At 41.9% G+C, this 26,842-nt stretch overlaps 2 protein-coding genes across 2 annotated transcripts; one reads left to right on the top strand and one right to left on the bottom strand.

Annotated features, from left to right (window-relative positions):
• Positions 1 to 386: 386 nt before the first annotated feature.
• Positions 387 to 4,834, bottom strand: LOC107077344 (hypermethylated in cancer 2 protein-like). The gene is made up of 3 exons (XM_069189056.1): positions 4,758 to 4,834; positions 3,767 to 4,190; positions 387 to 2,916 (listed from the first exon to the last, which is right to left on the bottom strand). The coding sequence occupies exons 2-3, from the start codon at positions 4,185 to 4,187 to the stop codon at positions 1,205 to 1,207; spliced, it is 2,133 nt and encodes a 710-aa protein (XP_069045157.1). The 5' UTR covers positions 4,188 to 4,190; positions 4,758 to 4,834; the 3' UTR covers positions 387 to 1,204.
• Positions 4,835 to 7,515: 2,681 nt separating this feature from the next.
• ddx21 (DEAD (Asp-Glu-Ala-Asp) box helicase 21) lies at positions 7,516 to 25,737 on the top strand. Its single transcript, XM_006630566.3, has 16 exons — positions 7,516 to 7,678; positions 8,146 to 8,433; positions 9,439 to 9,588; positions 10,912 to 10,987; positions 12,290 to 12,468; positions 14,963 to 15,080; positions 15,575 to 15,760; positions 16,671 to 16,816; positions 20,336 to 20,485; positions 20,645 to 20,806; positions 21,088 to 21,207; positions 21,326 to 21,399; positions 22,774 to 22,933; positions 23,702 to 23,836; positions 24,645 to 24,689; positions 25,282 to 25,737. The coding sequence occupies exons 1-16, from the start codon at positions 7,595 to 7,597 to the stop codon at positions 25,540 to 25,542; spliced, it is 2,334 nt and encodes a 777-aa protein (XP_006630629.2). The 5' UTR covers positions 7,516 to 7,594; the 3' UTR covers positions 25,543 to 25,737.
• The last annotated feature ends 1,105 nt before the right edge of the window (positions 25,738 to 26,842 follow it).

Raw genomic sequence — 26,842 nt, forward strand, 5'->3', positions numbered from 1 at the left:
TTATTTCTTTCAAATTACATATGCAATTGGATTGGTCACCACATACAGTACTAGCTCAAAAGTGGTAATGATTAGAAAAAAATCAATATTTGTTTTGCTTATTTTGTATGATTCTTTTATAATTAAAAATCAGTCAGGATCAGCAAAGATAATAAAGAAACAATGCTATATAATAACACATTATACTCCTGAAGAAAGAATATATCCAAAATCCAAGTGAATTACATGGGTTGTGTTTTTGGATACTCTTTGTGCCAGGGTATGTTCCAGTGTATGTTTACAAAAATAATAGTTTGATAATGATTTTGACAACATTTTGAAAATGTGAGTTTTATGTAATGTTAGACATTACCCCAATTAAATTATATGATTCATTGTTTATTAATCTCTTAATTATTTAAGCACATGAAGATATATATATACAGTATAGAAAACAATACAAATATCATTTTGTAAATGGATATTGCATTAAATAAATTATACCATCGAAGTAACAAAACAAGACACACCAACTAAATTGGCAGATTGAACCTGATCTTATTGATAACCAAGAGTCCTGTCTTTGCTTTCCTCTTTTCCTCTTATTCTAGTATTGAATAAACATTCTCAAGTAGGCACTCCGAGCCTTTAACAGATCCCTGAAGAAGAAACAAACTTCAGGGAAGCCTCACCTTTCATTCTTTCTCACAGTTTGAACAAACCCTTGAGTAAATTCACATCTATAGAGCAATATTACTGGGACATTTCTTGTTCCTGCAGATTACTTTTCAGTTATTATCTCTACAGCTCAAAATGACATTCACCTCATTACCATCTGAACTCCCTTTCAGCCATGGGACTGACTTTATGAATTAATCATATCACGTTTGTCATTTTGCCTGCAAAATTTCAGATTTTCCACCCTTACCCTCAAACATTACTTATGCATCTGACCTGATTCACGTAAAAAAGTTCACTTCTAGGTTTGTAGCCATTATGCAATTCATTTTATTCAGCTTTGAACACAGGACTGGCACCAAGATACTATTTATTGTTATTATTTCTAGAATTATTGCATAATTAAATCAGAACGTTGGCTTCTGTAGTCTGAACTCCAGCTGTTAATTTTTACTTGCTGCAGTATTACAGTAACTGACCCAATTTTATCATGGTCCATAACCAACACAGCAGGTTTGCTCATTGCAGATCAGCACGGGGAGCTGAATTAGCTAGAGCCTGCGCTCTCTGGGCCCTCCTGGCCCCTCTGGTGAACGCGCAAGTGCTCCATGACCCGGTACTGCCGTGAGAAAGTCATGGGACACTGCGGGCAAGGGTAGGGCCTGACCCCCAGGTGAGACCGCATGTGTCTGTTCAGAGACCCCCGCTGACTGAAAATCCTCTCGCACACAGAGCACTGGTAAGGCTGAGCGACGGTGGGCAGAGCACAGCAGCTGTAATTCACCATGGTGTCCTTGCCCAGTGCGCTCTCCAGAACAGCAACACTGTGCTTTGGTTGACAAAGCCCGGCAGGGTCCCTTTCAAAGGCTGTGTTAGCAAAGACATTATCGGAATCTCTCATTTCAGCGGCCTCTGGGTTTTCCTTTACAATACAGCTATATGTGACTTGAGCCTGGTAGATTTGGAGTGCATTCTCTCCATTCTCTCTTCGGTTCAAACCCTCCCACTTCTCCTCAGAGTCTCTGGTGTTTCTGTTGATGTTTCTGATACCTCTTTGGGCTCTAGCTGCAGCGTCATCAATGTCTGTGGGAAATTCGCCCGTGTCTTCACCCGTCGTATTGGTAAAAAAAACACACTTCTCACCCCTACAATCCTCCCTTTTTTCCATAGCACCACAGCCTTTGCCACCCCCGGCCATCACAAACGTCCGCGTGTCGACATCAGAATTGCTTGAATTTCCGTTTCCCTGGCTGAGTTCATTGCGCCCTGTCTGAACACCCATACTTGCAGTTGAAGTGTGTGAATATTCACCTTGATGTACGGGATCATTTTCAGCACCACACACAGTCAAGAAGCTACAGGTCTCGTTCTCAGAACGCCCTGGATTGTGAACTTCAGCTGCTACATTGTCACCGTCGTCCACAACCACTGCCGGACTCCTACTACCCAAAGCGGAGAACGGCTGTATTGTGGCCGTTCTAGTGTTGCTGCCAAGCGCTCCCTCTGGTACGAGGGGCCACTTTTCAGTTCCGAGACCACTGCGAGTTCTGCTGTCGGATACACCTTCACAGGCCTGCGGACGCATGGGTGTGCTTTCATGGACGACAGCCCTTTCACTCTGTGCTGCGAGCCCTACAGCACATCTTTCGGCAGCCTCCCCCCAAAAATCACCTTTCGCCTCGTCGAAATCCCAGGGATCGTCACACTCGGTGACGGCGGCGCGGTGGGGACCTGTGCTTTCTGCCAACGCCGCGGCTCTGCTGATTATGACGCTGTTCTCAGAGCTCGTCTTGCTGCTCTCGGATTCAGCTGCAGTTGGGTTACTGAGAGGGCAGGGGGGCTCAGCGCCGGCAGTGCCACTCAGTGCTGAAGGCCAGTTGGCTTGCTTTAAAATCCCGTATGAACCTGTCCCGTACTGTAATCCGTGACTCTTGGGCTGGTTTCCAGAGCGAGACACTGTTATTCCTTGGTCGCCGCTACCTGCCTCCTTGCTTTCACCGCAGTGAAACCCCAAGTCCAGCATGTCTGAACCAGGAATCTGGCTCGGGAGGGGAGTCTGCGTTCCTGGGAACGAGGATGTCTTCTCAGGTTTTCCTCTTGTGCTTGCACGCCGAATGACTGGAACGACCTCGCAGCTGGGCACCAGTGGTGTGGTCTGTTCGGGTTTGCCGTTGAGCAGGGGCGACGGGAGATCTCTTGGCACTGGCTGGTACTCTGCCAGTCGCCTCTTCCGGTGTGTTCTGAGTGCTTCAGACTCTGCTGGGGAATACATAAACACAATAAATAGGATACTATTTCTGGTTTGTTAAAACAGCATTTTCTATGTTATGCTTGCTTTAGTTTTTAAATTCTGAAGAGCTCAAAAGATAACACCTGCAACGCCCATACTATTTTTATGCTTAAGGTATACTTACATGTGAATTTTAATAAGTAAAAATACATGCATCAACCATTTCATTTTTCTCAATGTGTTTTGAGAAAAGTGAACATCGAAACATTTTGATACTAGATCCTGTTACTTTCAGCCATGTAAATCAAGTGTCAAGATAAGAGCTCTTTATTGGCCATATACAATTTCTAGTATTAGGAATTTGTCTTTTCACATACTGTACCTCAGCTTGCTCTCCATGAGACACCCAGACAGGGAGAGAAGCTTGGGGTCAGAGCGCAGGGTCAGCCATTTATATGGAGCCCCTGGAGCAGCTGAGGTTAAGGGCCTTGCTCAGGGGCCCAACAGAGTAAGATTCCTCTGCTGGCCGCAGGATACAAACCGGCAAACTTCCAGCCACAGGCCCAGATCCTTAGCCAGAGACCCACCACACCACCCCTGGTGCATTATAATCATGGTGCATTTCAAGTGATGCTGTTAAAGTTATTTGTGCTACAGTTTTTGTTCTGTTTCCAGCCTGATTAAAGTGTTAAATGGTGTACATCTATTTTTAAGGCATATGGGAGAGACAAAGTATGTCGCAAAAGTGGCATTGGCTCAGTATTGCACACATACATTCCAGAAAGGGGATTAATAGTTAAGACAGAAGCTTTAGACATACAGTATGTAAGAATTGCAAAAGCAAGCATTCAGATAACAGAGCTGTGTATTGCACCCAACCTGATGCTTGCTCCTTCACTGGGGCTGATTCTCCTCGCCCTGGTGACCCCAACAGCGCAGCCCCTCTGTGGCCGAGAGCCTGCAGGAGCTGCTCCATCTCCAGATAGACAGCAGCCGACAGCACAGAGTCCTTCAGGTCGAGTGGTGGCAACGTCCCAGTGTAGATGAACTCCAGGAGCAGCCCCATGGCTTCAGGGGTAAGAGTAGGGCACCCCAGATCGAGCAGAGAGCCCTGACTGGGGAGAAGGGAAGCCAGGAGAGGGCTTGAGGCAGCCAGGACACTTCTGTGGGCTATGTAGAGTTTTTCAGGGTGAAGCTGCAACCTGATCACACAGTCACAGAACTGGCCTGACTGCCTCTGAGAGTTCAGCTCCCTCAGCAGAGTGAGGGCGTGGGAAGAGACTGGGAGAGGACAGGCCATCACCTAGAGAAGGGAGAAGACAGATTTGCGTGTTCCATTCATTTCTCAGAGCCGCATACAGTACAGTAATTCACATAGAATGAGAGAAAGGGACAAATACACAGAGTGCACCAGACTTTCCTTTTAAATGTTTCCACTACATACCATTTAAATGTATTCTGTTTCTGAATCAGGTTGAGAAATAGGTTTCGGTCTCTGTTATGCACTGGAGAATTCTGCTGTGCAATACTTACGTAAACCAGAAACGTTAGGAGTAGGAAATAAATTGGTTGGCATTAACAAGAAATTAGATACAACATCAGACAAAGCCTGTATGGTGTACTGGGTCTGAACACTTTCATTCCTGCATCACTACAAGTACTAAGAGTAGTGGTAAATGACGGCATTAAGCTGCTGCGGTGACGATACACACTTTATGGAGAATTACAGTTAATTAGGGGGATAAGCACCCGCTCTGCTCTCCCTGAAGTCTCCTGCGAGCGCCCGGGTACCTGCGGACAGGCCAGGACAAGAGGCTACGTGCGCTTTCATTCGAAAACAATCACACGGTTTCGCAACGGCGAGCCCTACGTGACTCTGTCTGTTGCAGATAGGGGAGTGGAGTCCCGCTGTCCTGACGTCAAGGTCTCTGAACTCACCGCTGGAGCGCCCTGCCCCAGGACACTGCCTGTGCTCGAGGCTCCAGCGTGATAACCCACCTCCTGATGACGCTCCGTTTTTTTTTTATTCCGTAAAAGGAGTAGCATACACACGCACATGTGACCCCCTAGCCTGAGGTCCAGCTCTGCTCAGGGGGTTGAGTCCAGTGCCGTTACAAGATCTGTCTCTCGCGCGCAGTCCACCGCAATGGAAAGTAAATGATATCCACGTGGACCGAAGACCTTGTGAGCTTCCAACAGGCTAGAGCCGACTGCAGCGGGTTTATTTAAAACGCCTGGCTGTCGCCAGATGACGCTTTCCGGAGATAATAGTTCGTGCGCTTATCGACACGAAGCTGCTCTTTAATCATTAAGGTACAAAACAAATACCGCATATTCTCTTCGCTTTTATTTGTTTCCAATTTATTTTTGAAGGTAAACACCCTCCCTATATTCTGCGATTTAAAAAAACATGTTCATCTTATTAAATTGCGGGATTCTTAAAACACCCTTCTCACCGAGTCGTGGTTCCTGTCTCACAATCAAAATAGAATGCATTTCTTTAAATAAAAACATCTGAAATAAACTTTACTTAATTGAGCTGCGTAATGCATTTTCACGTCCATGCAACTTTACATATTCGGTGCAGATATTCTTTTACTGAAAGTTATATTCCACACACACACACCATATACAGCATTTACTGTGCACATTTTGTAATGTCACGTATGACAAATGGCTGCCATTAAATTAGTAAAAGTGAGCTGACAAGAAAAACGTTTCTAAACACAAATTTTAAAAAATAAATCATTTTTAGTTTCTAAACCTAATTTGCGTTGTCGTATAGAAGCATTTTAATTCCAATATGAACTAAGACTTCAGAAATCTGTTCCTTCTTTTCCTTTCACTATTCTTTTCCTTGCACAAATTCAAAACAGTGGTAATTCAGAAATTCTGAATGTATAATCATCCTCTTAAAGCAGCTGGTAAAATAAAATACATACCTGTGGTGTTTAGTTAAAAAACTATGAAGAAATAGTTTGTCAGTATATAGCAGAGGCTGTCTGACCACCGGACACAATCACAGCCTTACGGCCCATGCTGGCTATCCAGAACGCCGCGGGTGTGTTTAAAGACTCAGCTGAGAAGCTACGTGCGCTTCCATTCGGAAAATACCATCAGCCGCTGCTAGAGACAAGCTAGACGTCACACCAGAGCACCAGACATCTGTAAGGGGGGGGGGGGCACCCCACCATGACGTCACACATCACTCAGCTCCTTAAAAAGTGTGTTCCCAGGCTTCTCCAGTGCCGCTGCAACACGCCCCTTGTCCCAGGATAGGTCTTTCCTTCTAATCAGTGACAGATCCGCGGCTGTAATATACAGTTTAGACGTGGTAGTGAATTTCAGTTAATGTTTTATTTTAATGTTAAGGTTGTGTTGTTGTATTGAACTTAAATCGCAAAACAAATTGCCCTTAGGTGATAGTAATAAAATATGAATTGAAATGGACGAGTTTATGAACATTTTGTTTTGACATCGCTGGAGGGATATTGTATTAAGGCGATTATTTACTTTTTAAGTTTTTTATAATATAATATCGCAGTGATTACAAAGGATCACTTACAATGTTTAAAGATCAACTGAAAGCGTTGTGTTAATGGATGCAATAAATATGGACAATAAAATAAACAATATGGCTCATACTGATATTAAGCATTGCTCAGCTTTGTAAAACATCTCTTAGCTTCTTGTCGAGGAATATTTGCGAAACATCCGTTTACAGGCAACAAAACAAAAAATCAATTTATGAAAATAAAACTAAGCGTCTCGTTACGCTTTATCCAGCCACTCATTTCAATGTTTATCTTCTGAAATAACTATGATAATTAAAATGTACAAAAATAATACATAATAGATGTTAACTATAGGTTACCATTATAGGTGGTAACTAACAGTCGTGGGTATATTTAAAATCCGTGTCATACAAAATAAACGCGCTTATTTACATGCAATATGCACAATCTCAGTGGCACCAAACTCACAGCACTCCACTGCTTAGCGCTGAAGGCTCATTTTCAGTTAAGATTACATACAGAACACCCAATTGTCCACGTAAACAAATTCTGAAACTAATTTCCAATAATTATTGATGCAACATAACTCCGCAAACATTTATTTCAGCGAGTTCAATTTCTCCCAGCTAGTTCCATTTCTCCACGACGCACTGTTCTTTTGTGGATGAATATTTGTTTTTAGTGTAATGTTTACGTGGTCTTTGGGACAAAAGGGACACTCTCCTCGATCCCAGGTGTTGAAGAGCCTTGATGTTTCACCTGTAGAATGCAGTTACTGAGCAGAGCAGCCTTCAAACAACGTGTTACTGGCAAACCAAGGTTGGTGAAGAGGTAAGAAAAATGAGTTTTAAACACCCTCGTTTAAGTGTTGTAGCAATAAAATGAAACAGTGCAATTATCTAGGTAGGTACAAACTATTTTCACCACGTTTGCATTGTTTGTTTTTAGTCTGGTGTTACCGGAGTCCTACACGTCTTGACGTTTATTCCACTTCCAGTGAATAAACACCTTGTTTCTGTACACGCAGCTGGTCTCTCAGCCGCATGGAGCGACGCGCTCTGTTTGGCGTCTCTAGCTTGCCGTAGTCCTGATAGCGGATATGGTTGCTGTGGAGGGGGATGTTCTTTCCTTGTTAGCTTTGTCGCCGAGACGGCAGTAGGAGCCCGTCTTTGGGAGAACTTATCGGGTGAAAATGCCGGGAAAGATTGTTGAAAGTGAAGACATCGGGATGGAAGACGATCTTGACACCAGTATGGAGGACTATAAGCCATCCAAGGTGGGGAAAGGCGATGGTTTATAGCTATAATAGCATTCGTGTTTATACTGTACCCAGTCAGAAGTTACATGGATGCCAAGCACGTGTGTCTGAGAGTGTACACGTGTGTGAGATATTTAAACGTTTTCTGAGAAAGTAGATTTAATTCTTATGACGGGACAACAGAGTAGCATTTGACTAAGGTAATCAATAATACGTATTACTAATTTATCTTTACATTCTGGTATATTTATATAATGTAGTTTTGTTATTGTAGCACTTGTCAGACAACATGATAAAAGTGTGACGTTCAAATACTTAAAACGGCCATGCTTATGTAAAGGCAGTGAGCTGTGGGTTTTATCCACAAAACATCTTCATGGTTCACGCTGTCAAGTGCCAGGCGTTTTAGGTACCACATGTTGGGTATATACTTGGATTGCTTGTAAACACATTGGACGAAGTATGTTTTTGTTGTTGCTCGGCAGAAACAAAAGAAGGGAAAGAAATCTAAGGATGAAAAGAAACCCAAGAAAAAAAAGGGAACAGTGGAAGGGCAGCCCGATGAGACTGACACACCTCCTCCCAAGAAGAAAAAGCGGGCTTCTGTCGAAGAGCCACCAGCCTCTGAAACGACAAGTAACGGAGACGCCGTCAGGGGCAGCTCAGCAAAGAAACACAAGTCCAAATCCGTCAATGGAACACCATTAATGAAAGATTTGCCTCATTCCAGTGAAGAATCCGGCAGTGATTCTGGCCATGAAACAGAGCCTAAGGTAACGCTTGTGAATCTGCTGGTCAGGTTTTAAAGCTATCCATTTACACGTGTTGTATTAATGCCGTTAGAGAAGGTAGCTCTTTTGATTACATCTGGAGTTAGTTCAGTCTCTAGGATATCTTTATACCCGGTGGAGTGCAGTGCCATTGGGCTACTTAAGTGTTTATGTTTAGAAGGAAGGAAAAAATTGGCATTCACAGGTTATTAATAATTGCTTACACATATACAGCGCTTATCTGGACACTCCACTCAAAGTGCTTTACAGGTAATAGGGACTCCCCTCCACCACCACCAATGTGCAGCCCCACCTGGATGATGTGACGGCAGCCATAGTGCACCAGAACACTCACCACACATTAGCTATTTAGTGGGGAGGAGAACAGTGATGAAGCCAGTTCATAGATTGGTATTATTAGGAGGCCGTGATTGGTAAGAGCCATGGGAAATTTGGCCAGGACACCAGGGGTACACCCCTACTCTTTTCAAGAAACGCCCTGGGATTTTTAATGACCACAGGGAGTCAGGACCTCGGTTTTACGTCTCATCCGAAGGACGGAGCCTTTTTACAGAGTATAGTGTCCCCATCACTACACTGGGGCATTAGGACCCACATGGACAGCAGGGTGAGTGCCCCCTGCTGGCCCCACTAACACCTCTTCCAGCAGCAACCTTAGTTTTTCCCAGGAGGTCTCCATCCAGGTACTGACCAGGCTCACACCTGCTGAGCTTCAGTGGGCTGCCAGGTGTGGGTAGCAGGGTGGTATGGCTGCTGGCATTAAATGTTTAATGTTCCCTACACGCTTCTTAAATCACAGTCATAGCCCAGCATTTGACCTCTATACCTGCAGTACCACTAAAAATAGTGTTGATCTCAGAGCAGCACGAGATGTAATTATCCCAAGAAAAACACACTTTTGCCCCCCGCCCCATCCTGTGGTGCCATCAGTTCCAACAGCATCAGCTGCCCTAAAGAACGTTGTGGTGTTTTTCGCTTCCCCATCAGCCGAAGAAGACGGGGAAGGCAGTCGTCAATGGCGTCTCGACAAAGAAGTTGAAACGGCAAGCCAGCAGCTCCCCGGAGCAGGGAGCCTCGGTGCTCACCCCGTCTCATTCCAGCGAGGACTCCAGCATCGACAGCGAGAAGGAAGCGGAGGTATGAAATCCGGCTGGTCCTTCGCGTTTCTAAACCGGCATGCTCAAAGCCTGCTCCTCGGTTTTACTTGAAAGACCTGCGTGTGTGTGTTTTAATGGAACATTCTTTTAAAGAGATCCTAATTATCTGACGTCCGCCCTTCATGTGACTCTGTTTGTTACGTGTGCTAGTCTATTTGGTGTTCAGTTGAAAAGTGAAATAAAATCGGGCTTGGTGGAGCTTTACTAAAAAGAAAGGAAGTGAAGATGTTTTAAATTAAGTGGGCATTTCCTTCATGAAGACTTTTTTTGTCCCCTGCAGTCGTCAATGTAGACTACAAGAGTTCTTCTAGGACTTCGTAAAAGCTCGTTAACTATATAATTATAAAAAATAATTGGAAATTTAGAGTGGACACCGATGTCCTGCTCGCGTATAAAGCACAGAACGGCTTAGCACCTGATTATTTTAAGGCTTATTGCATGTGTTAACTCCATCTCTTAATGTAGGACATATTGATTTAGGCCTTCTTACTCTGCTGAGTTCTGTTGACATGTTTTTTAAAACTTGCTTAAAGACCTATTTTCCACAGTTGCTTTAATATGTAATTTGGGTATACTCTTGGTTTTATTAATTCAGTTGGCTGTGCATTTATTTTCTGTTTACTAGTTTCTACACAATTGTGCCGTTTTTTATTTCTTTGAAAGTGCTTATAACTTAAAGTGTAGTACATTACCACTACTTTCACTGTTAATATTTCTATTTGAAATTTCAAACACCCTGCAGAAATTCTGCTAAGACTGCGTCCTAAGACTGTGCATTATTAATTCTAAAAAAGCCTTTTTCCTTGGTTACTCAGACTTCAGATCACAGCATTCACAGGCACTTGATACTTTGCCTCTTGTCAGTGTTTAAATACTCCTGGTGGTAAATGTTTCTGTTGAAATCACTCCAGAGGAAAAAAACTGGTGGTGTTTTCTGAACGGGTCATATAAAGGAAGTCCATTTCATTCTGGCTACATTTCTTTTACAAACTGGAGAATGCCTTATATGTGCTGTGTTACACATCGCAAGGATTGGCTTTGCTTATGCATGTTTTCTGTCAGAATATTTAAAGTTTGTGCATATGAACTTGTCAGCAGCATTGTTGAACCACTTTTTGCAACATGTCTTTTCTGTCAAGGTAGAAGTTTGATGTTCAGCCAAACATGTAAAGCTTGACTTTGCACTGTATTTGAACCTCCCCACACACACATATATACCCCTCAGATGCAGTGATTTAAGATAGATGCTGGAATTACACTTGTTCCTCTCTTTGAAGTACCATTGTGTTCTGTATGTGTTTAGGAATTAACTCCAGAACAGAAAGCCGGTGCCTTCTCCAATTTCCGAATCTCCAAAGAAACCATTCAGCTTCTTCAAGGTATTTCATCCCGTCTTACCTATCCATTTTAAACCAGTATTAAGCCTGTAATTGTGCCTCTTTTGACTGATTAGCAACAAAATGGTTGGTGAGTTGATGCTGATTAGTTTATGCCCACCCAGTACCAGAGCACCTGTGTGACGACGGCAGAGGTTGAAAGAGGATGACAATAGAGAGAGACTCTCTTTTTATTTGAAAGTGTGCTTCACATGCAAGAGAGGATGAAGCTTAAAATTCATGCTTTTCTGTCATGGTAGTACTCCAAGGGGGATAGTGTTTTCCAGTCCAGTCATTAATCGAGTTGCTCTTTAAAAAATTTTGTGTCTTGAGTAACGGTTGCATAAACACACTGGTTTATGGGTCTCCGTATGTTATTCCGTGTCTTCTGGTGTTCTTGCGGGACAGTTGTAGGACTTCACAGAGCTGTCGCAGCACAGCTGCGGACTCGCCACCCAGCACAGCATTGGAGAGTGATCTCACGATATCTTCATTTTTGTTCTGTACTGCTACTGCATTCTGACTTATAAGCAACAGTGCTTTCACTGAGCATCATCATTCACTTCTCTTCTTCTCTGGGGGCCGTGAGTGATGTTAGCTGGCAGCTAATACAGTCATTTCTGTGCTATGTTACTGTTTACAATGATGGTAAAACACAAGAAAAAGAACCCCTGTACTTCAATAATACAAGCATGGTCTGTCTTTATGTACCTCTCTCCTTACTGAGAACTACCACTTCATCCACATTAAACCCATAAATGAGAGATGAAAGCACAGGTCTATTTCTTGAAATATTAGTAGAGTTTATAAGTGCTGTTTATATTTTATATCTTTCCCTATGATACTTAAAATCAGTTAGAAACGCTGGTTTTAAGCCCAAATGGAGCTGATGTGCATGACAAATAAAGCCCACTAGAGGGCATCATTTACCAAAAATTATTTTGGGTGTTACAGGAACCTTTAAGCATATACTACCATTGAGTTCAGACATGTGGAAATCTATTGTCAAAAGTCTGCTTTGACTTATCCTGCTGTTCTTTTTTCTTTGTTGCTCACCCTAGAAGAATTGTTTTCGAAGATAATGTTCTCACAGTCTGACATTTTTAACAGGTAGAGGACTGCAGCTTAGCTGCTGATCTCCATATCTTTCTGTTATCAATGTAGGTGTGGTGCACAAAAGTAAGCTATGGCTTCCCTCTGCAGAATCTGAAGACATTTAACATTACTCCCTGTGTGGTTTCCTGTCCCTCTGCTGTAACCGTGTCCCTGTGGGTTCTAACTGCGTCTCCTGCCTTCTCCGTGCAGCGAGGGGCGTGACGTACTTGTTTGACATCCAGGTGAAAACCTTCGACTTCGTTTTCGATGGGAACGATGTGGTTGGTCAGGCGAGGACTGGCACAGGAAAGACCTTCTCCTTCGCCATTCCCCTCATCGAGAAGCTGCAGTCGTCTCCTGAAGAGAGGAAGAGGGGGAGACCCCCCAAGGTAGGGTGAACGGACAGCTTGGGTTTAACCCCATTTTCAAGACCTGTCTCTGCCATCCACTTTTTTGACGGGCTGGGCATCTGTACTTTTCTCTTCCCAGCCAGTTACTCGTATCCCTTTATTTGGTTATATGTGTGTGTATATACTGTAGGTTGTATATTGCAGTGGCTGCAGGCCCTGGTCAGGACTCGCATGACACTGCCACTGCTCTGTCCAGTGCTGGGATTTCCCTTGAAACAGTCCTCATCTGGGTGACATGCAGCAGCAGGCCCACCCAGACTGCAGCACATCAGACAGGAGATGGGGCAAACCACTTCAGCTGAATAAAGGGGGGAATTTAGGGAGGCCAGTTTGTGCAAGCTCACAGAGGAGTGTAGCCAGGCCATGGGGGTGATACCATGAGATATTAAATGACCAAGTAGTCCGGATCTCAGTTTAACATCTCACCCACAAGACGGCACCTCCCTGCAGTTCAGTGTCCCTAGGCACCATGCTGGGACATTGATCTGGAAATTCTGGTTTGGGGAAAAGGCGCCACCTACAGGTCCATCAGAATTGCTTATTGCAGTGATCTGGATTTCTCCAGCTATTTCTTATCCCAACACTGATCACTTATTTTATGTGAAATACGTTTTACTAAGGTTATTTTCACAGTATTTTCCCAACAGTTTAACAGCTTTTTCTTTGTCATCACACAGATGCATATGAGTATAATTTGTGTATAATAACACTTCCACCAACAATTTCATTAGTTGATATACAAACTTGTATATTCCCATGTAAGACTTGATCGGTGTCACTGATTTTGTCTGAATGTCATTGCACATTAGTCTGATATGAATTACAGAAACTAGCTACTTTTAACAGTGTAAGCAGTATAGTTGTCGAACAGCAAAAACTAAAATAATTGAGCTTCATTTAATTAGTGGTTTTAACTGTTAGAGATAATGTTGTAAAGGCAGGATTCTCAAATGACATTTAGTTTCAAACAATTTCTTAACTTTCTGGGTACTGCTTGATAGATGAGACAAGTTATGAAAAGACCAGCAGTCTCTCAGATAAACTGCAATGTCAGCAACAGGAAGAAGAATATTACTGGGAATTATTTAAATGTACTACACATACACTGTATGCTGATATGCTGTAATATCAGGATTTTGTAAATGAAATGTACATACAATAGATTGTAATCACCATTAGTGTCATGTTTCAGTTGTATACCTGTGTAGTTAAATATAGTATCAGGGCATCTTGCGTGTCTTAATCAATTGAGGCTTTCTCCCAAATGCAGGTTGAGCTCTGTGATCATGGAAAAACACAGGGCATTAAAACATTTATTATGCTCAGGTACAGTTCTAGTGTTTCGCTACCTTGTGAAGAAAGTGGAGCGCTCTACCCATTTTGTATCTGATGGTCAGTGGAAGGAAGGTGTTACACACAGTGCTATCACAAGAATAATAAGCAATAAGAGTAAAAAGAAATGTTGCAAAAGAACAATACAGGATAATACAGTGTAGAAAGGAAGGAAAAATGCAACATTGGGCTGTGAAGCCATCTCCAGGTGTGAGGAGATGATAAAAGTCATCTATTTTAGTTACAACAAATGTAAATGAGAAGCCTCAGAAAGAAATGGTCATGGCGGAGGATCAGATCAGTAGAGCTTGGAACAGGTCTGGGAAAAACAGGGAGGGCATCTCATGAACTGAAGCTTCGTCAAATGTTTGTTGTTTAAAAATTGGGAAAGCACATTTTCTGTAGCTAAATGATGGTCCTCAGGAAATTAATAGACAAAGAAGCTGTAGAGGTGACAGTTATCCTCATTTGTCAGCACTGGTGTTGTATTGCATTTAAGGCTAAATAACCAGCAGGACAGAAGGCTCTTTAGTCTTTATGAGGTTAATTTTACTTTGTTGGGGTTGTTTTTTATTATAGAGCCCATACTGCAAAACAGCTTTACAGATTTTTGCACAGTTACCAACTCTTTTGTTCCCTTACTGGGATGACACAAAAACACGGACCTCGTTAATATCATTCACTGCATGGTGCAGTTTCAAGCCTCAGTGTGTCTGTAGCTTAATGTCAACGGTTTGTCACTGTTATCCTTTTTTCCCCCTCATCTGATCCTGTTTTCCACAGTTTATTCAGTTGGTTGGAAACGGATAGTGTAATTTACATTTCTGCCGAAGCTTGTTTGTTTTCAGTCTAGCGTGGAAAATGTTATATTTGGTTGAGTACTGAAGAAGAGCGGTCGTGGACTTTCCCTTATTACTTATTTCCTTGGAATTACCTGTGGTGAATAGTGGAAAATTGTGTGTAACCCTCAAAGGCAGTTTGTGTTAACTCGGAAAGACAGGGAGAATCTCGCCAGCCCAACCTGCCCTTACTTTGTTGGCACGTGGTAACCATGCCCGGGGCAACCCGCAAAAAACAGAGCTTTCGTACAGGAGAAGACTCTGCCAGCAGATTTATTAAGTATTTACATGTTGTTTCCTAGGTGCTTGTTCTTGTTCCTACAAGAGAGCTAGCCCTTCAAGTGTCAAGAGATTTCAAGGACATCACAAAGAAGCTATCAGTGGCTTGTTTCTATGGTGGAAGTCCCTACAATCCCCAGTGTGAGTTTTTTTTTTTCCCCCACTCTTTACAATTCAGTGGAAATACATTTCTTGAGACAGTGTATTGGGCAGTATAGAATTCAAGGTGACTGCCATAGATGCAGTTGGAAAAGGAAGTCTTGAATCAGCCGAGTTATCATGCTGATTATTACTAGCTAATTATTATGCCAATAAGTTTCCCCCTTATACTTCCCTGCACGCAACTGAAACAAAGCTGTCAAAGAATAATTTAAAGTTATCCAGAATGTATAACATAATATGTGGAAGATAAGCAATTAACATTGGCACTATGAAGTTGTAGTTGTCTGTTTAGTTCATTCATCAGGTTGCTCCCCTACGATATACTACTTTAGTTTTCTCAATTTTGCCTTTTACAAATATTATTTATTTTTGGCATTTGTATTTTCAAGTATCTTAGCAAATAACAGACTTTGTTGTTTGGTTATCAAAAAAGAAGAGAGCTGGAACTTTTTTCTGAATCCTTGTTTCTCCAGTGGATAATATACGCAATGGCATTGATATCCTTGTGGGCACCCCGGGGAGAATTAAAGACCACCTTCAGAATAACAAGCTGGACTTGTCCAAGCTGGTGCACGTGGTTCTGGATGAAGTGGACCAGATGCTGGATATGGGCTTTGCAGAACAGGTAGAGGAGATCCTGTCAGCTGCCTATCGGAAAGGTAATTTATTTTATTTATATGAGGTTTTTTTTTTCTTCAAAGGTTTAGGAATGTCTGTGATCCCAATAAGGAAATCTTTAGAAGGACTGCTAAAACAAAATTTCATTTTATTGTAGACATCATCCTGCTGTGGTTTTTACATGAGGTTTCCCATGGATAAACATATGTTTTTATTTGGTTTGGTTATGGATTTATAATCTTAACTTAATGTTTAGCTGCTGTCGGATACACTTCATCACCTGACAAATTATATCTGTATCTTTGTGTATAATAACGAAAACTGAAGTACTCTTTCTTGGTCAAGTTCTTTATACTTCTGTTTATTGCAATGAAAGTAACAGTTTAATTTCTGTGTTTAGTATACATTATTGAATTGTATTCATTTAGGATTAGAGAATTTAGTATGTAACTAACCTTTTGGTTACTATTATAATATTTGGAGACAGACCAACTAATATTAGCAAATCCAATTCAAATGCAAAATTGAAATTATGACCAGTCTGCTTGAAAGAGGGGAGGATCAGTGATTTAAGGATGGAAGTTTGAGTGTTCAGGGTATGGAGGGACATCATCGTAATGTAAAGATCATGACTGAACACTTGCTTGATTTTTAAACAGACCTGCACAGAGTAAAGCTGGTATCCTCATTTAGACCAGATACTTTCACTCACTTCAGATAAGAATTAAACATGAGTGCAATTTGCTATGTGGTGTATGTTTTTGTAAAGTGGTTGGCTATAGTCACATAAAGAATTACTGTACTAGATGTGTGTATTTTCTCCTATTCTCGAGTTTTGCTGGCGATTCTGCGCATCTCATCTAAATCCCACTTAGCTGACTGCACTTACAGCACCAGTTGGTTTTGCTTCAGGATCTTTGCAGTGATCCAGCTTTTTTGTGTTTCTCTTAGATTCTGAAAACAACCCTCAGACACTGCTATTCTCAGCCACATGTCCCCACTGGGTGTATGCCGTGGCCAAAAAGTACATGAGACCCGAATACAACCATGTTGATCTCATCGGTCAGAAAACCAAGAAGACTGCCACCACAGTGGAAGTAAGTGTGTGCAAAGTTTTTTTTCCCCCATCCCCTCGCCTTGTCCCTTGTCTGTAAAGGCACCCTGTGTGTTTGACGGCTGACCCTGGTGTAAAAAGATGAAGCAGTGAGAGGTAGCAATGAAACAGTTGACGTGCGTCGTAACAGACTGAACTGTTTTTTAAATGCATAGGAACAAGTAAAGGTTACTTAATCGCTGAAAAGTAGGAGGAAGAAACGCAGTATTTTGGGGTTTTTTAGCCTTCTTCAGGTGCCGCCTCAAAAACGATGTCACATTCTTTCTTCAGAACTAAGCGGTTCATTTATTTTAGGTTGTTGATATAGGGCCTTCCTTTGGGCACAGGAAAAATAATGTTCTCTTGACTGAATCCAGAACAACAATATCCTTTTTAGTTATGTGGCAACCAAAGTTGTAGACAATAATCTATTAATGAGGCCTTACTAGTGCATCTTACAATTAAAATACTATCCCTTGATTGTCAGTGCTTTATTTAGTGTCAGTTGATATATTTTATCTGTCCACAAAACATACAGATGTGCTTCTAGGGGTAAAATCTAGTGCGTGAATTGTGATGTGGAAACAAATATTTTAACAGCTATGTGCAGGATATCATTAGTATATATTATGGAACAAGTAATAGTTTTATTCCATGCTGAAAAGAGAAGAATAAAAACACAACGTTTGCGCTGTGGAGCCAGGTGTGAGCAAACGTTTGCGGCCTACGCCAGCTGACGCAGCTACCCACCAGAACTACTTCAATATATATATTATAACTACTGTAAAGCTAATATGCTGCAAATGAATGAAAAAAAGCTTGGAGTGAAAAATTTCCTTGTGAGATTGCAGTTATTCAACATGCTGTAAAAACATGCTTTCAAGGATATTGGTCTGTTAAAACTCATACAGTAACTTTAATTTAGTCATTTTTAAATAGGGATCTGGTTCTGAAACAATGAATCAAGCAATTTTATAAAGTGAGCAGTTTGAATGCACTCAAAGATAGATCCCTCCTGTGATCAAATCTACATTTCAGAAATATCAAGCAAGTTCTGACTTGAGATCCCACATTACAGCTGTACGGTTAAATACTTCTTTTATAAGTCACAGTTGCAGGGGGTAGTACTTTGAAGTTCGGAGGTAGGTGAAGAATGTTGAGAAGTTCCCTGGAATCATGATGTGATGCCAATTTATCAGCAATTCTAAGAATCTAGTGTTTGTCCTGAGCAGTTCTGCAGAAGAGGCATTATTGTTGTTGTGGCAGACAGACTTGTCAGACTGGTCTAAGAGCGTTAAATAAAATATCTTTAAATAACACCTGAAACTTTAAAACCAAAGGAGAAAAGACACCTTCATTTAAAAAGTGTAAGGTTTAAGGCATCATACCAAGAACTGACTACTCTAAAATGTATTTCCGTGCATTACATTTTATTACACACTTTATTACATTACATTTTGTTACACACTTCTTGATTGAGAAGATGCGAGAGGCGAGGTTACGGTGGTATGGACATATCATGAGGAGGGAGTTGAGGAAGTAACAAAGAGGGTAATGGAATTTGAGGTGGAAGGTAACAGAGGAAGAGGCAGGCCTAGAAAGAGATGGATAGATTGTGTGAGAAAAGATATGGAGGTATGTGAAGTGAGTGAGGAAGATGTGCTCCACAGAGACAAGTGGAGAAGAGCAACCAAAGCAGCTGACCCCAGGACAGTCTGGGACTCAGGCTGTGAAAAAGAAGAAGAAGACATTTTATTACACACTTTGTTAAGGTCTGTTAGTTAATTCTATCAAAGTATGATGGACCTTCCTGGTAAGGAGCTCTCAGTGAGCTGTTGACATTGAAATAAGCCATGTATAATCAGTTTATTGTAGTACAGTACTGATAACTATAGTATAGCAATGAACTATAGTCATCTATTCTGTACAACAGTGTCAGTCAGTAGTGAATCAATTACACAACATTAAATAAAAACACATACAAACAGATCAATGGGTTTCAGGAACATCATCCAGAGCCAGAAGACAGTGTTTTAGCCATGTAATCCACAATTTCTGTTTCACATTTTAATGGGACAAAAATAAAAATCCCTGTGTTTTAATCAAACCTGACTCTCCTTCCTACAAAATGGATGTCCAAAAGTGAATGGAATAAATCATCCTATTCTAAAAAGGTGGTGCCTATTCTATAAAGACACCACCAAACTAGGAGAGAGCGTTTTTAGTTTGGGAATTCCACAATACAGGATATTAGAACTTCCTAAAATAAAATAAATCGGCAAACTCTATAATAAAATTCAGATTACTTAGCCAATTATCTGGTCTCTAAGATCGATCAGAGCAGGGCCCTCGTACATTGCACAAGATCATAGAAAGAAAAGGGTGGTGGTTATGTTCCTTCTCTCTCCCTTGTCTTCCTGTCTCCTTATATATGCTGTGCTTAATAGCTGTTAAAGGATTTAAGTAATTGAAAAATCAATTGAACTTTACTGCAATTAAGCAGAGTAAATAACCAGAAACCCCCTTTTATCATCTGTTTACCTATCTCTTGGCATTCCTGCATCTGGGGAGATACCTCAAATGATATCCATTGCCTTATAGTTTCTTACTAATGCAAGTAAGGCCTTGAGCAGATTAGATACGAACTGCAAATGACAAGCCATGAAGTTGTGCCTCATGTTTGCCCTTTTCTATACCGTTCAGTGTATCCCTGTAAATCCATATTAATTTTCTAATGTATAAGGATCTAGTCCTCTCCACAGGAATTAAATGCTCTGACTCGTAGGTGAAATAGAATTGTGATGTTTTAGTGTAGCTGCTGGTTTTCCGATGAACATTTTTTTCCACTTCTTTTGTGTGCTGCTTTTTTCAGTGCTTTTGAACACTATCAGCTGCAGTTTGTGCTAGCTACAGAATTGTATTACTTTGTGAAGAAAGAGTTTAGGTATTTAATTTCATGACTTCAAACTTCCTCATGATAAGTTAAAACTTTTGATCCAGTTCCCTAGAAGATAGTTTGTGAGCAATTGACTGCTGCATTCCAAACCCTTAAGGGTCAGACAACAGTATTCGGTTGTCTCTCAATGAGTCACCAGGCCAGTTTCAGTTTTTTATTTTTGTGTGTTTAGTTGGACAAACACTTCATAGGTCACATCTTGGTATAAAGCAGTTGTCAAAATACCTCACAGTTACAACCCCTATTTCTTGTTATTCTAGTGAATACAATTTCAGTAAACAACATTTAGTAAAATGACAAGAAGCGTTGGGGTATTAGATTAGGTTGTTGTGTCGTCTCAGGCCAGGCTGCTTACTCACTTTGCTAAGGGACTCGTACCTTCTCATGACATCAGCCCATGTTTCAAGCTGAAACTGCAGATGTGCCCGATTCATTTTTGACCATCTTGAACTCTTTAGTTCGTTCTGCTCTCTTTCAGAGTGTGTTCCGCACACCGTATACGGCAAGGGGAAGTGGGATTGTAAAATGAGCAGTGAACGCTCACTGTACGCGTTGCCTCTCTTATAGCACTTGGCCATAATGTGTCACTGGACCAAGCGGGCATCGGTTATAGGAGATGTCATCCAGGTGTACAGTGGGAGCCACGGACGCACAATTGTCTTCTGCGAGACCAAGAGAGAAGTCGACGAGCTGACGCACAACGAGTCCATCAAGCAGGTGCGATTTGCGCTTCAGTTATCTTGTGACGCTTCCAGTCGTGAAGTCTTGGGATATTTAAACCCTTAAGAACAGATTGCCTAGGTGAAAGCGTCGCATGTGAAGGGAGTGAGCCACCGTTTTTATTCCAGTGATGTGATGTGTCTGCCTCCTGTGCAGGTTGCCCAGCCCTTGCACGGGGATATTGCTCAGAAGCAAAGGGAGCTCACGCTGAAGGGCTTCAGGAACGGGTCTTTCGAGGTCTTGGTGGCCACGAACGTAGCAGCTCGGGGGCTGGACATTCCAGAGGTCGACTTGGTCATACAGTGTTCCCCGCCAAAGGTGAGAAGCTGAAAATGGCCAACACCGCCAATGAAAGATTAACATGCATTTTGGCCTTGAAACTCGTTTCAAACTCGTTTCTTTTTGCAGTCATAAAATTCAAGTCCTTGATGGAATTTCACCAAACATTATTGTGAATATCCTCAGTTTGTTCTCTGTCATGAGATGGTGCTCTTTATTTACGCTGTCAGTATTTTCTCTAGACTCCTTCAACCAACTTCTATCCAGCTCCTCATTGTACAGAGTGATTGACTTGCTTATGGGTTATTTTTTTCCTTCAGGATGTGGACTCCTACATCCATCGTTCTGGTCGAACTGGCAGGGCTGGCCGTACTGGAGTTTGCATTTGTTTCTACCAGCACAAGGAAGAGCAAATGCTCAGATATGTGGAGTACAAAGCTGTAAGTTTCAGACTCTGTTGCTTTGTTTTTGTACAGTTTGTGAAGTGAGGTTAATTTGTTCTAGTCAGCAAGGATATTTCTAGGTTTGTAACCCTGTCTAATTTTGCCTTTCTTTTAGGGTATAACATTTAAGAGAGTTAGTGTCCCAACTGCACATGAAATCATCCAAGCTTCCAGTAAAGATGCCTTAAGGTATGCTGCTAACTCGCTACAGTCCTCTAAAATTGTGTGATAAGTGCCATAATGCATGTAAAACTCAGATTATACACAGATTCCAGACATATCTGTGGTTTTGGAGTCTAGATTTCCTGATTTGCATATTCTATTTCCTTCACTACTGCAACTGAAATGTAAAACTGCAGTTTAATAGAAATGGAATAAAAACTTTGTACATATGAGGAACTTAACAGTGGAAATGTTAAAAATTTCTTTTTGAATCTCCGTTAAAAAGTAATCGTATAAATCTACTACTGTAACTTTTGACAGTCAGAACGTGTCCTGTTGTGCAAACGTAGTAGGTCAGCTTCAGTTAACCGACATGTTTTCTGCTAAATATGTGAGCTGAGGCCAAAAAAGGACTTAAACAGAAAATAGCAAAAATAGAAAACATGTAACTTTATAAAAAGAGCCGAAAAACCCTTGATCAGGGATTTGTCAACTTCTGTTAACCTGTCTCAGGATCTGTCCAGCACTCTTTGGTTCAAGTGTGCAGTCTTTCTACCTGTAACCTGAATAATGGTACAAGCATGCCACTTAATTGGATTCCCCTTATCTCTTTTTTTTTCCTTAAATTTAAGTATCTGTAATTATATTTGTTATACCCAGCCAATTTGGAAGTGCCAGCTGTGTGTTTTTCATGTCTCAGCTTGCCCTCACGAACCCAGTGATGGCACACAGGGCACGACAGTAATGCAGAAACAGACTCCTCCTGCCTGCTCACCTTCAGTCTACTTCTAACACATCGCGTACACCACTTCTCTGTCCTGGAGGTTGAGCTTCAGGAGTGGCATGTCTCTGTCGCCGACGGCACCGCATGCCTGCAAGCACCAAGAGGCCACTGGGGTCACTGTGTCCCTGAATGCTTATAGAGCATGACCGATTCTTCCTACAGTACCCTTGGGGCACTCAGCCTCCTGTGTACCGCACAGGGAATCCGGTCCCAGATGGCCAGTGACAAGACCCGGGCTCAAACTAGTCATCTTGGAGCTTAACCTACGTTTGGCTAGCGCCTTTCCCCGTTGAGTCACTTGAGAGAGGCCCTGCTTCCCCTTTTCAGAATTAGAAACTAGGCTTGGCTTCAGCATGGAAGTGTTGTCTCCCCACTTAATATTATAGACGTAGTTCCCATTAATGAAATTTGCCATTGGAGGCTGCATATTTGTGCCATTATAGTGGGCGGTCCTTTCATGTGTACGCTGGGCGTTGGCCAATGGGTCGATCTGGCTCATTGTTGGACATGTTATTCAAAGTTTTTGGAAGTGTTAAAGTTTAGAGTGGAAAGGGGGGTCGGGGTGTGCACGGGGGTGATGTGCTGCGATCACATATCTGTCGCTTTTGCCAACGCAGGTTTCTGGATTCAGTGCCCCCAGCTGCTATCGAGTATTTCCGCTCGGCAGCAGAGAAGCTGGTGGAAGAGCGAGGGGCAGTAGAAGCCTTGGCTGCCGCCTTGGCACACATCTCTGGCGCCAAGTCCATTGAACAGCGCTCTCTGCTGTCCTGTGATGCTGTACGTATACTCACATTCATGTGCTAATAAACGGCTGTTGGTATCCGGACTTTTCAAGTTAATCTATTCCATTTTCAGTTTACAGTGGCCATGGCCCACTATCAGAAATCTTAAAAGTTCTGTAAAGGAAAATATTCATTAACTTTCGAGATGACTTGAGCTGTTTGAATTGAAATATAGATTAGAAGCTCCTATTTCATTTGTAGTTTGTAGAGAACCAGGATAGGACGTGGTTCATGATAATAGAAATTATCTCAATAAATCAATTGATCAATGCAGTGCGATTTTTGCTCAGTTAAAGATCTGAGAAGTTACAGCACAGTTTGGGGTAGTTTTGAAATAAGTTTCTTAAGACCCTCTGGAGAGCTAAGCAGAGAAACACCATTGCTTGTTCATTTTTATAACGTGGATGCAACATGAAAAGCCTGTGTTCCCAGAAACATTAATAAAAATATATATAAATATATCTAAACCTGAATAGACACTTCAAGACTAAGACTTCATGTCCAGCTGCTCAACAGTGTCACTTATTTGACAGAATCCCAGTCGGCTAAATAAAGTGTTTGGATATTTAGATGTGTTTTTTTACATGAAGAAATATTGCAGCACCTATAGGTATAGATACGGCAGTGCCAGACATTGCCTGTAAGTGACTGTGCATCCTTTCTCTGCTGCTCTTCTCCTGTAAACAGTGCCTTTCCCCACTTTTCCTTCGGTGAGTCGATTTCTTAACATCAGAAAGTCAATATTTTTATTTTCTTCACCCAGGGCTTTGTGACTATGGTGTTGACCTGCTCAATAGAAATGCACACAATGAGCTATGCCTGGAGGGGGCTGAAGGAACAGCTTGGAGAGGACATAGACAGCAAGATCACGAGATTAACCTTCGTAAAAGGGAAGACTGTAAGTACTGCTCCATGCACTTGTCTGTGGGATTCTTGTCAAGTATTCAAGTTACAAGTTACAAACCAAAATGTGAGTTAGTGTGTGAACATTAGAAAAATGTGCACTAATGTCCCTGGTGATCTAGTGTAACACGCAAAAACATGACCAGTGTTTTTGGAAGAAGCTTCTTTTTTTCTGGAATAGTGCATGAAGGTCAGAGCTGAGAAGGCACAAAGCCATATTCGTTTTGCCAGTTAAATGTACTTTCCTATGCAAAGGTTTGTTGAAGACCAACAGATCAGGCAGGCCATTAATTTATCTGTGCTGTAAGCAGAGGTTGCTGCCTCAAGGAGAGTGACTTTCTGATTAGAATAAGACTGGTACATATAGTGTGAGGCATGTAGTTGAACTCTGAAATGCTCCCAGAGGCATCAATATCCCAGTCCTATCCAGCATGAACTCCAAACTTCGTCCTTCCCAATGGCATAAAGTACTCATGGAAAGACCTTATTCTAGCCTTAGTCAACCCAGTGGATTTTGTCCAAATGCACACTGAAACGCCAACCAAAGAGCACAAGTTGAAACTAAATGGAAGTGCATTTAAAACTGAGAACTGAAGGCACTGCTTTACCCAAAGTATGGAAGTAACTACTCAGCCAATATCCTGGCTTCATTTGTGAAGCAATTGGATGAGATCCTTGGATCAACTGAGTACCAAACAGACTATGTGCACTGAATGGTCTAGTCTCATGTGTAACAGTTCTCATGTTATTCACAGCACGCTGCTTTTGTGCAACTTCTCATTTTTTCCTTGTGTTATTTTTAGGGAGTATGCTTTGATGTCCCAGAAGAAAACGTGAAGGAGATCTTGGTAACAACTGGTTGATTTTTGTATAGTCCAATGTATTGTCGACCCTTCGAAACATGTCATTGGAAAGACTAGAGGGGCAAGACTGGTTTGTTCTGAACCACTGGAGACAAAGTCCATGCACATGTGATGGAACTCTATAGCCAAGCATCGTACATCATCAGTTTGAAGCTGGAGCGCACGTATTGGGTTTCCAAGCCAGCAGCTTAGAAGCTTAACGCTCAAGCTGATGGGGAGTGATGCTACTGCTTCAAATTACACAACATTACGTGTTAAAATAATCTTTGAGTTATCTTGGATTGCTTAGCTTGTGCTTGGTAACATGAAATATGTGCTCTTGCTGCTAGAAGTTTAATCAAACAGAAAGTGTGGATACATGTTTCAACTCTGACATGTTGTCATGACAGGTGTCTGACATGTGTTTGATTAACCAGTTCCCGTGCCATTTCTCTGCAGAGATGGAAAACCTCTCCCATATTTTAGTTCCCTGGTCTTTCCAATGGGGTGTATTTATTTAATGCTTTAACTTGGAGAAAGCAAGTGTTTTACACACCTTGGCCAGCTTTCACTAATGCTGAAAAACTGTCTTGCACAGGAAAAGTGGCAGGACTCCCGCCGCTGGCAGCTATGTGTGGCAACGGAGCTCCCCGAGCTGGAGGAAGCTCCCAGCAGGGACCACGGCTCCAGGTTCGGAGGCAGATCTTCCTTTGGCAGAGGCCGAGGGGGCAGGAACGACCGGAGCAGAGGGGGCAGGAACGACCGGAGCAGAGGGGGCAGGAACAACCGGGGCAGAGGAGGGAGGAACGACAGACGGGAGGGTCAGAAAAGAAACTTTGACCAAGCATTTAATTACTAACCTGGACTAATGACGCTTCTGAAACTTTGGAAATGGCTGTCGGACTGCAGCAGAATCCAGAAAACTGCGTTGCCGTCTTTCCTCTTTTCCTGCTTTCCTTAAAAACATGGGACAGTTGCTGCGCAGTTGCATATTATATGTAAGCCCATTCACTTGAATGAGACCAAATTCATTAAAAGTGTTCTTAAAAAACAATTTTACTTCTTTCCAATAGTTTAGTATAAAGTTTGAGTTAAGAAATGACATCGAGAGATTTGTCGGCAATCAAATATATCTCCTTTCTCTCACCACACCCTTTTACTCAGGATAAAACTTTTTTTCCCTCAGCTTAGATTAAACCCAGACGATACCGAGGTTGTGTTGTTTACATGTTCCAAGTCCTGGAGGCCCACATGTTACCCCCCAAACTCTGACACCTCTTATTAATTTATTTGATGTGCTCCTGAACAGCACAGGGATGGACAACGTTTTTTTTCCCCTCAAAGTCCATGAAGGACACACTCCCTCCAAAACCATTTTTCCTTTTTTTTCTTTTAAAAAAAACTCACTTCTCAAGCTTCTACACCGTGAGGTAACTGTAGAAGCAATACACAACATATCTCCACAACACATCGCACAGCAAGCGGCAGTTTTCACTGGGTGCTACACACAAAGCACTCAGTTACAGCTGAACACTTGATGTAGAAATGGGGTTTAGTTAAACTGATTGTTTTTCTCTTAAACCTGTTGGAGGCCGCCATTTAGTTATTGAATTTCATAAACAACTTAACAGTCTAAACCTTTGAGCTGGAAAAACAAGACTTGCACATGTTCCAATCAAGCAACTTGTTAGTTTAATTAAAGGTTTAGTTACTGAAAGATCACTCACATTACATAACAGCACGCACCTCTCAAAAATAAGCGACGGATAATAATGAAGCAAATGGTATATGATTATCAATCATTAACAATATGCTCTCACTTTGGGTCCAGGGAATCAAGTAAGGGAGGGGATTTAACAGGTAGCTGGCTCTCAGATCAATGAAAGGAACCATTAAGGTGTTCTTGTGAGCATCTTTGCAGAAGGTGTCATTAGTTGTATATATATGATTGCAAAAAACAGCAGCAACAATTTTAACTTTTGCAGCAAAGCTTAAGTGAGTTTATACCTGTTAATCTGAAGAGTAAAGCACCGAGTTATATGCTGAAAAGGGGAAAAGTCAAACCTTTGGGCTGTGCAAGCTTTTTCAGGTGTGTTGGAAATGAGAGAGACCAGAACAAGAACTCAACAGGCAGGGGGAGGCACAAATGAAAGAGGGGT

This window comes from Lepisosteus oculatus, chromosome 4, assembly GCF_040954835.1.
Source record: "Lepisosteus oculatus isolate fLepOcu1 chromosome 4, fLepOcu1.hap2, whole genome shotgun sequence".
Taxonomy (NCBI): Eukaryota; Metazoa; Chordata; class Actinopteri; order Semionotiformes; family Lepisosteidae; genus Lepisosteus; species Lepisosteus oculatus.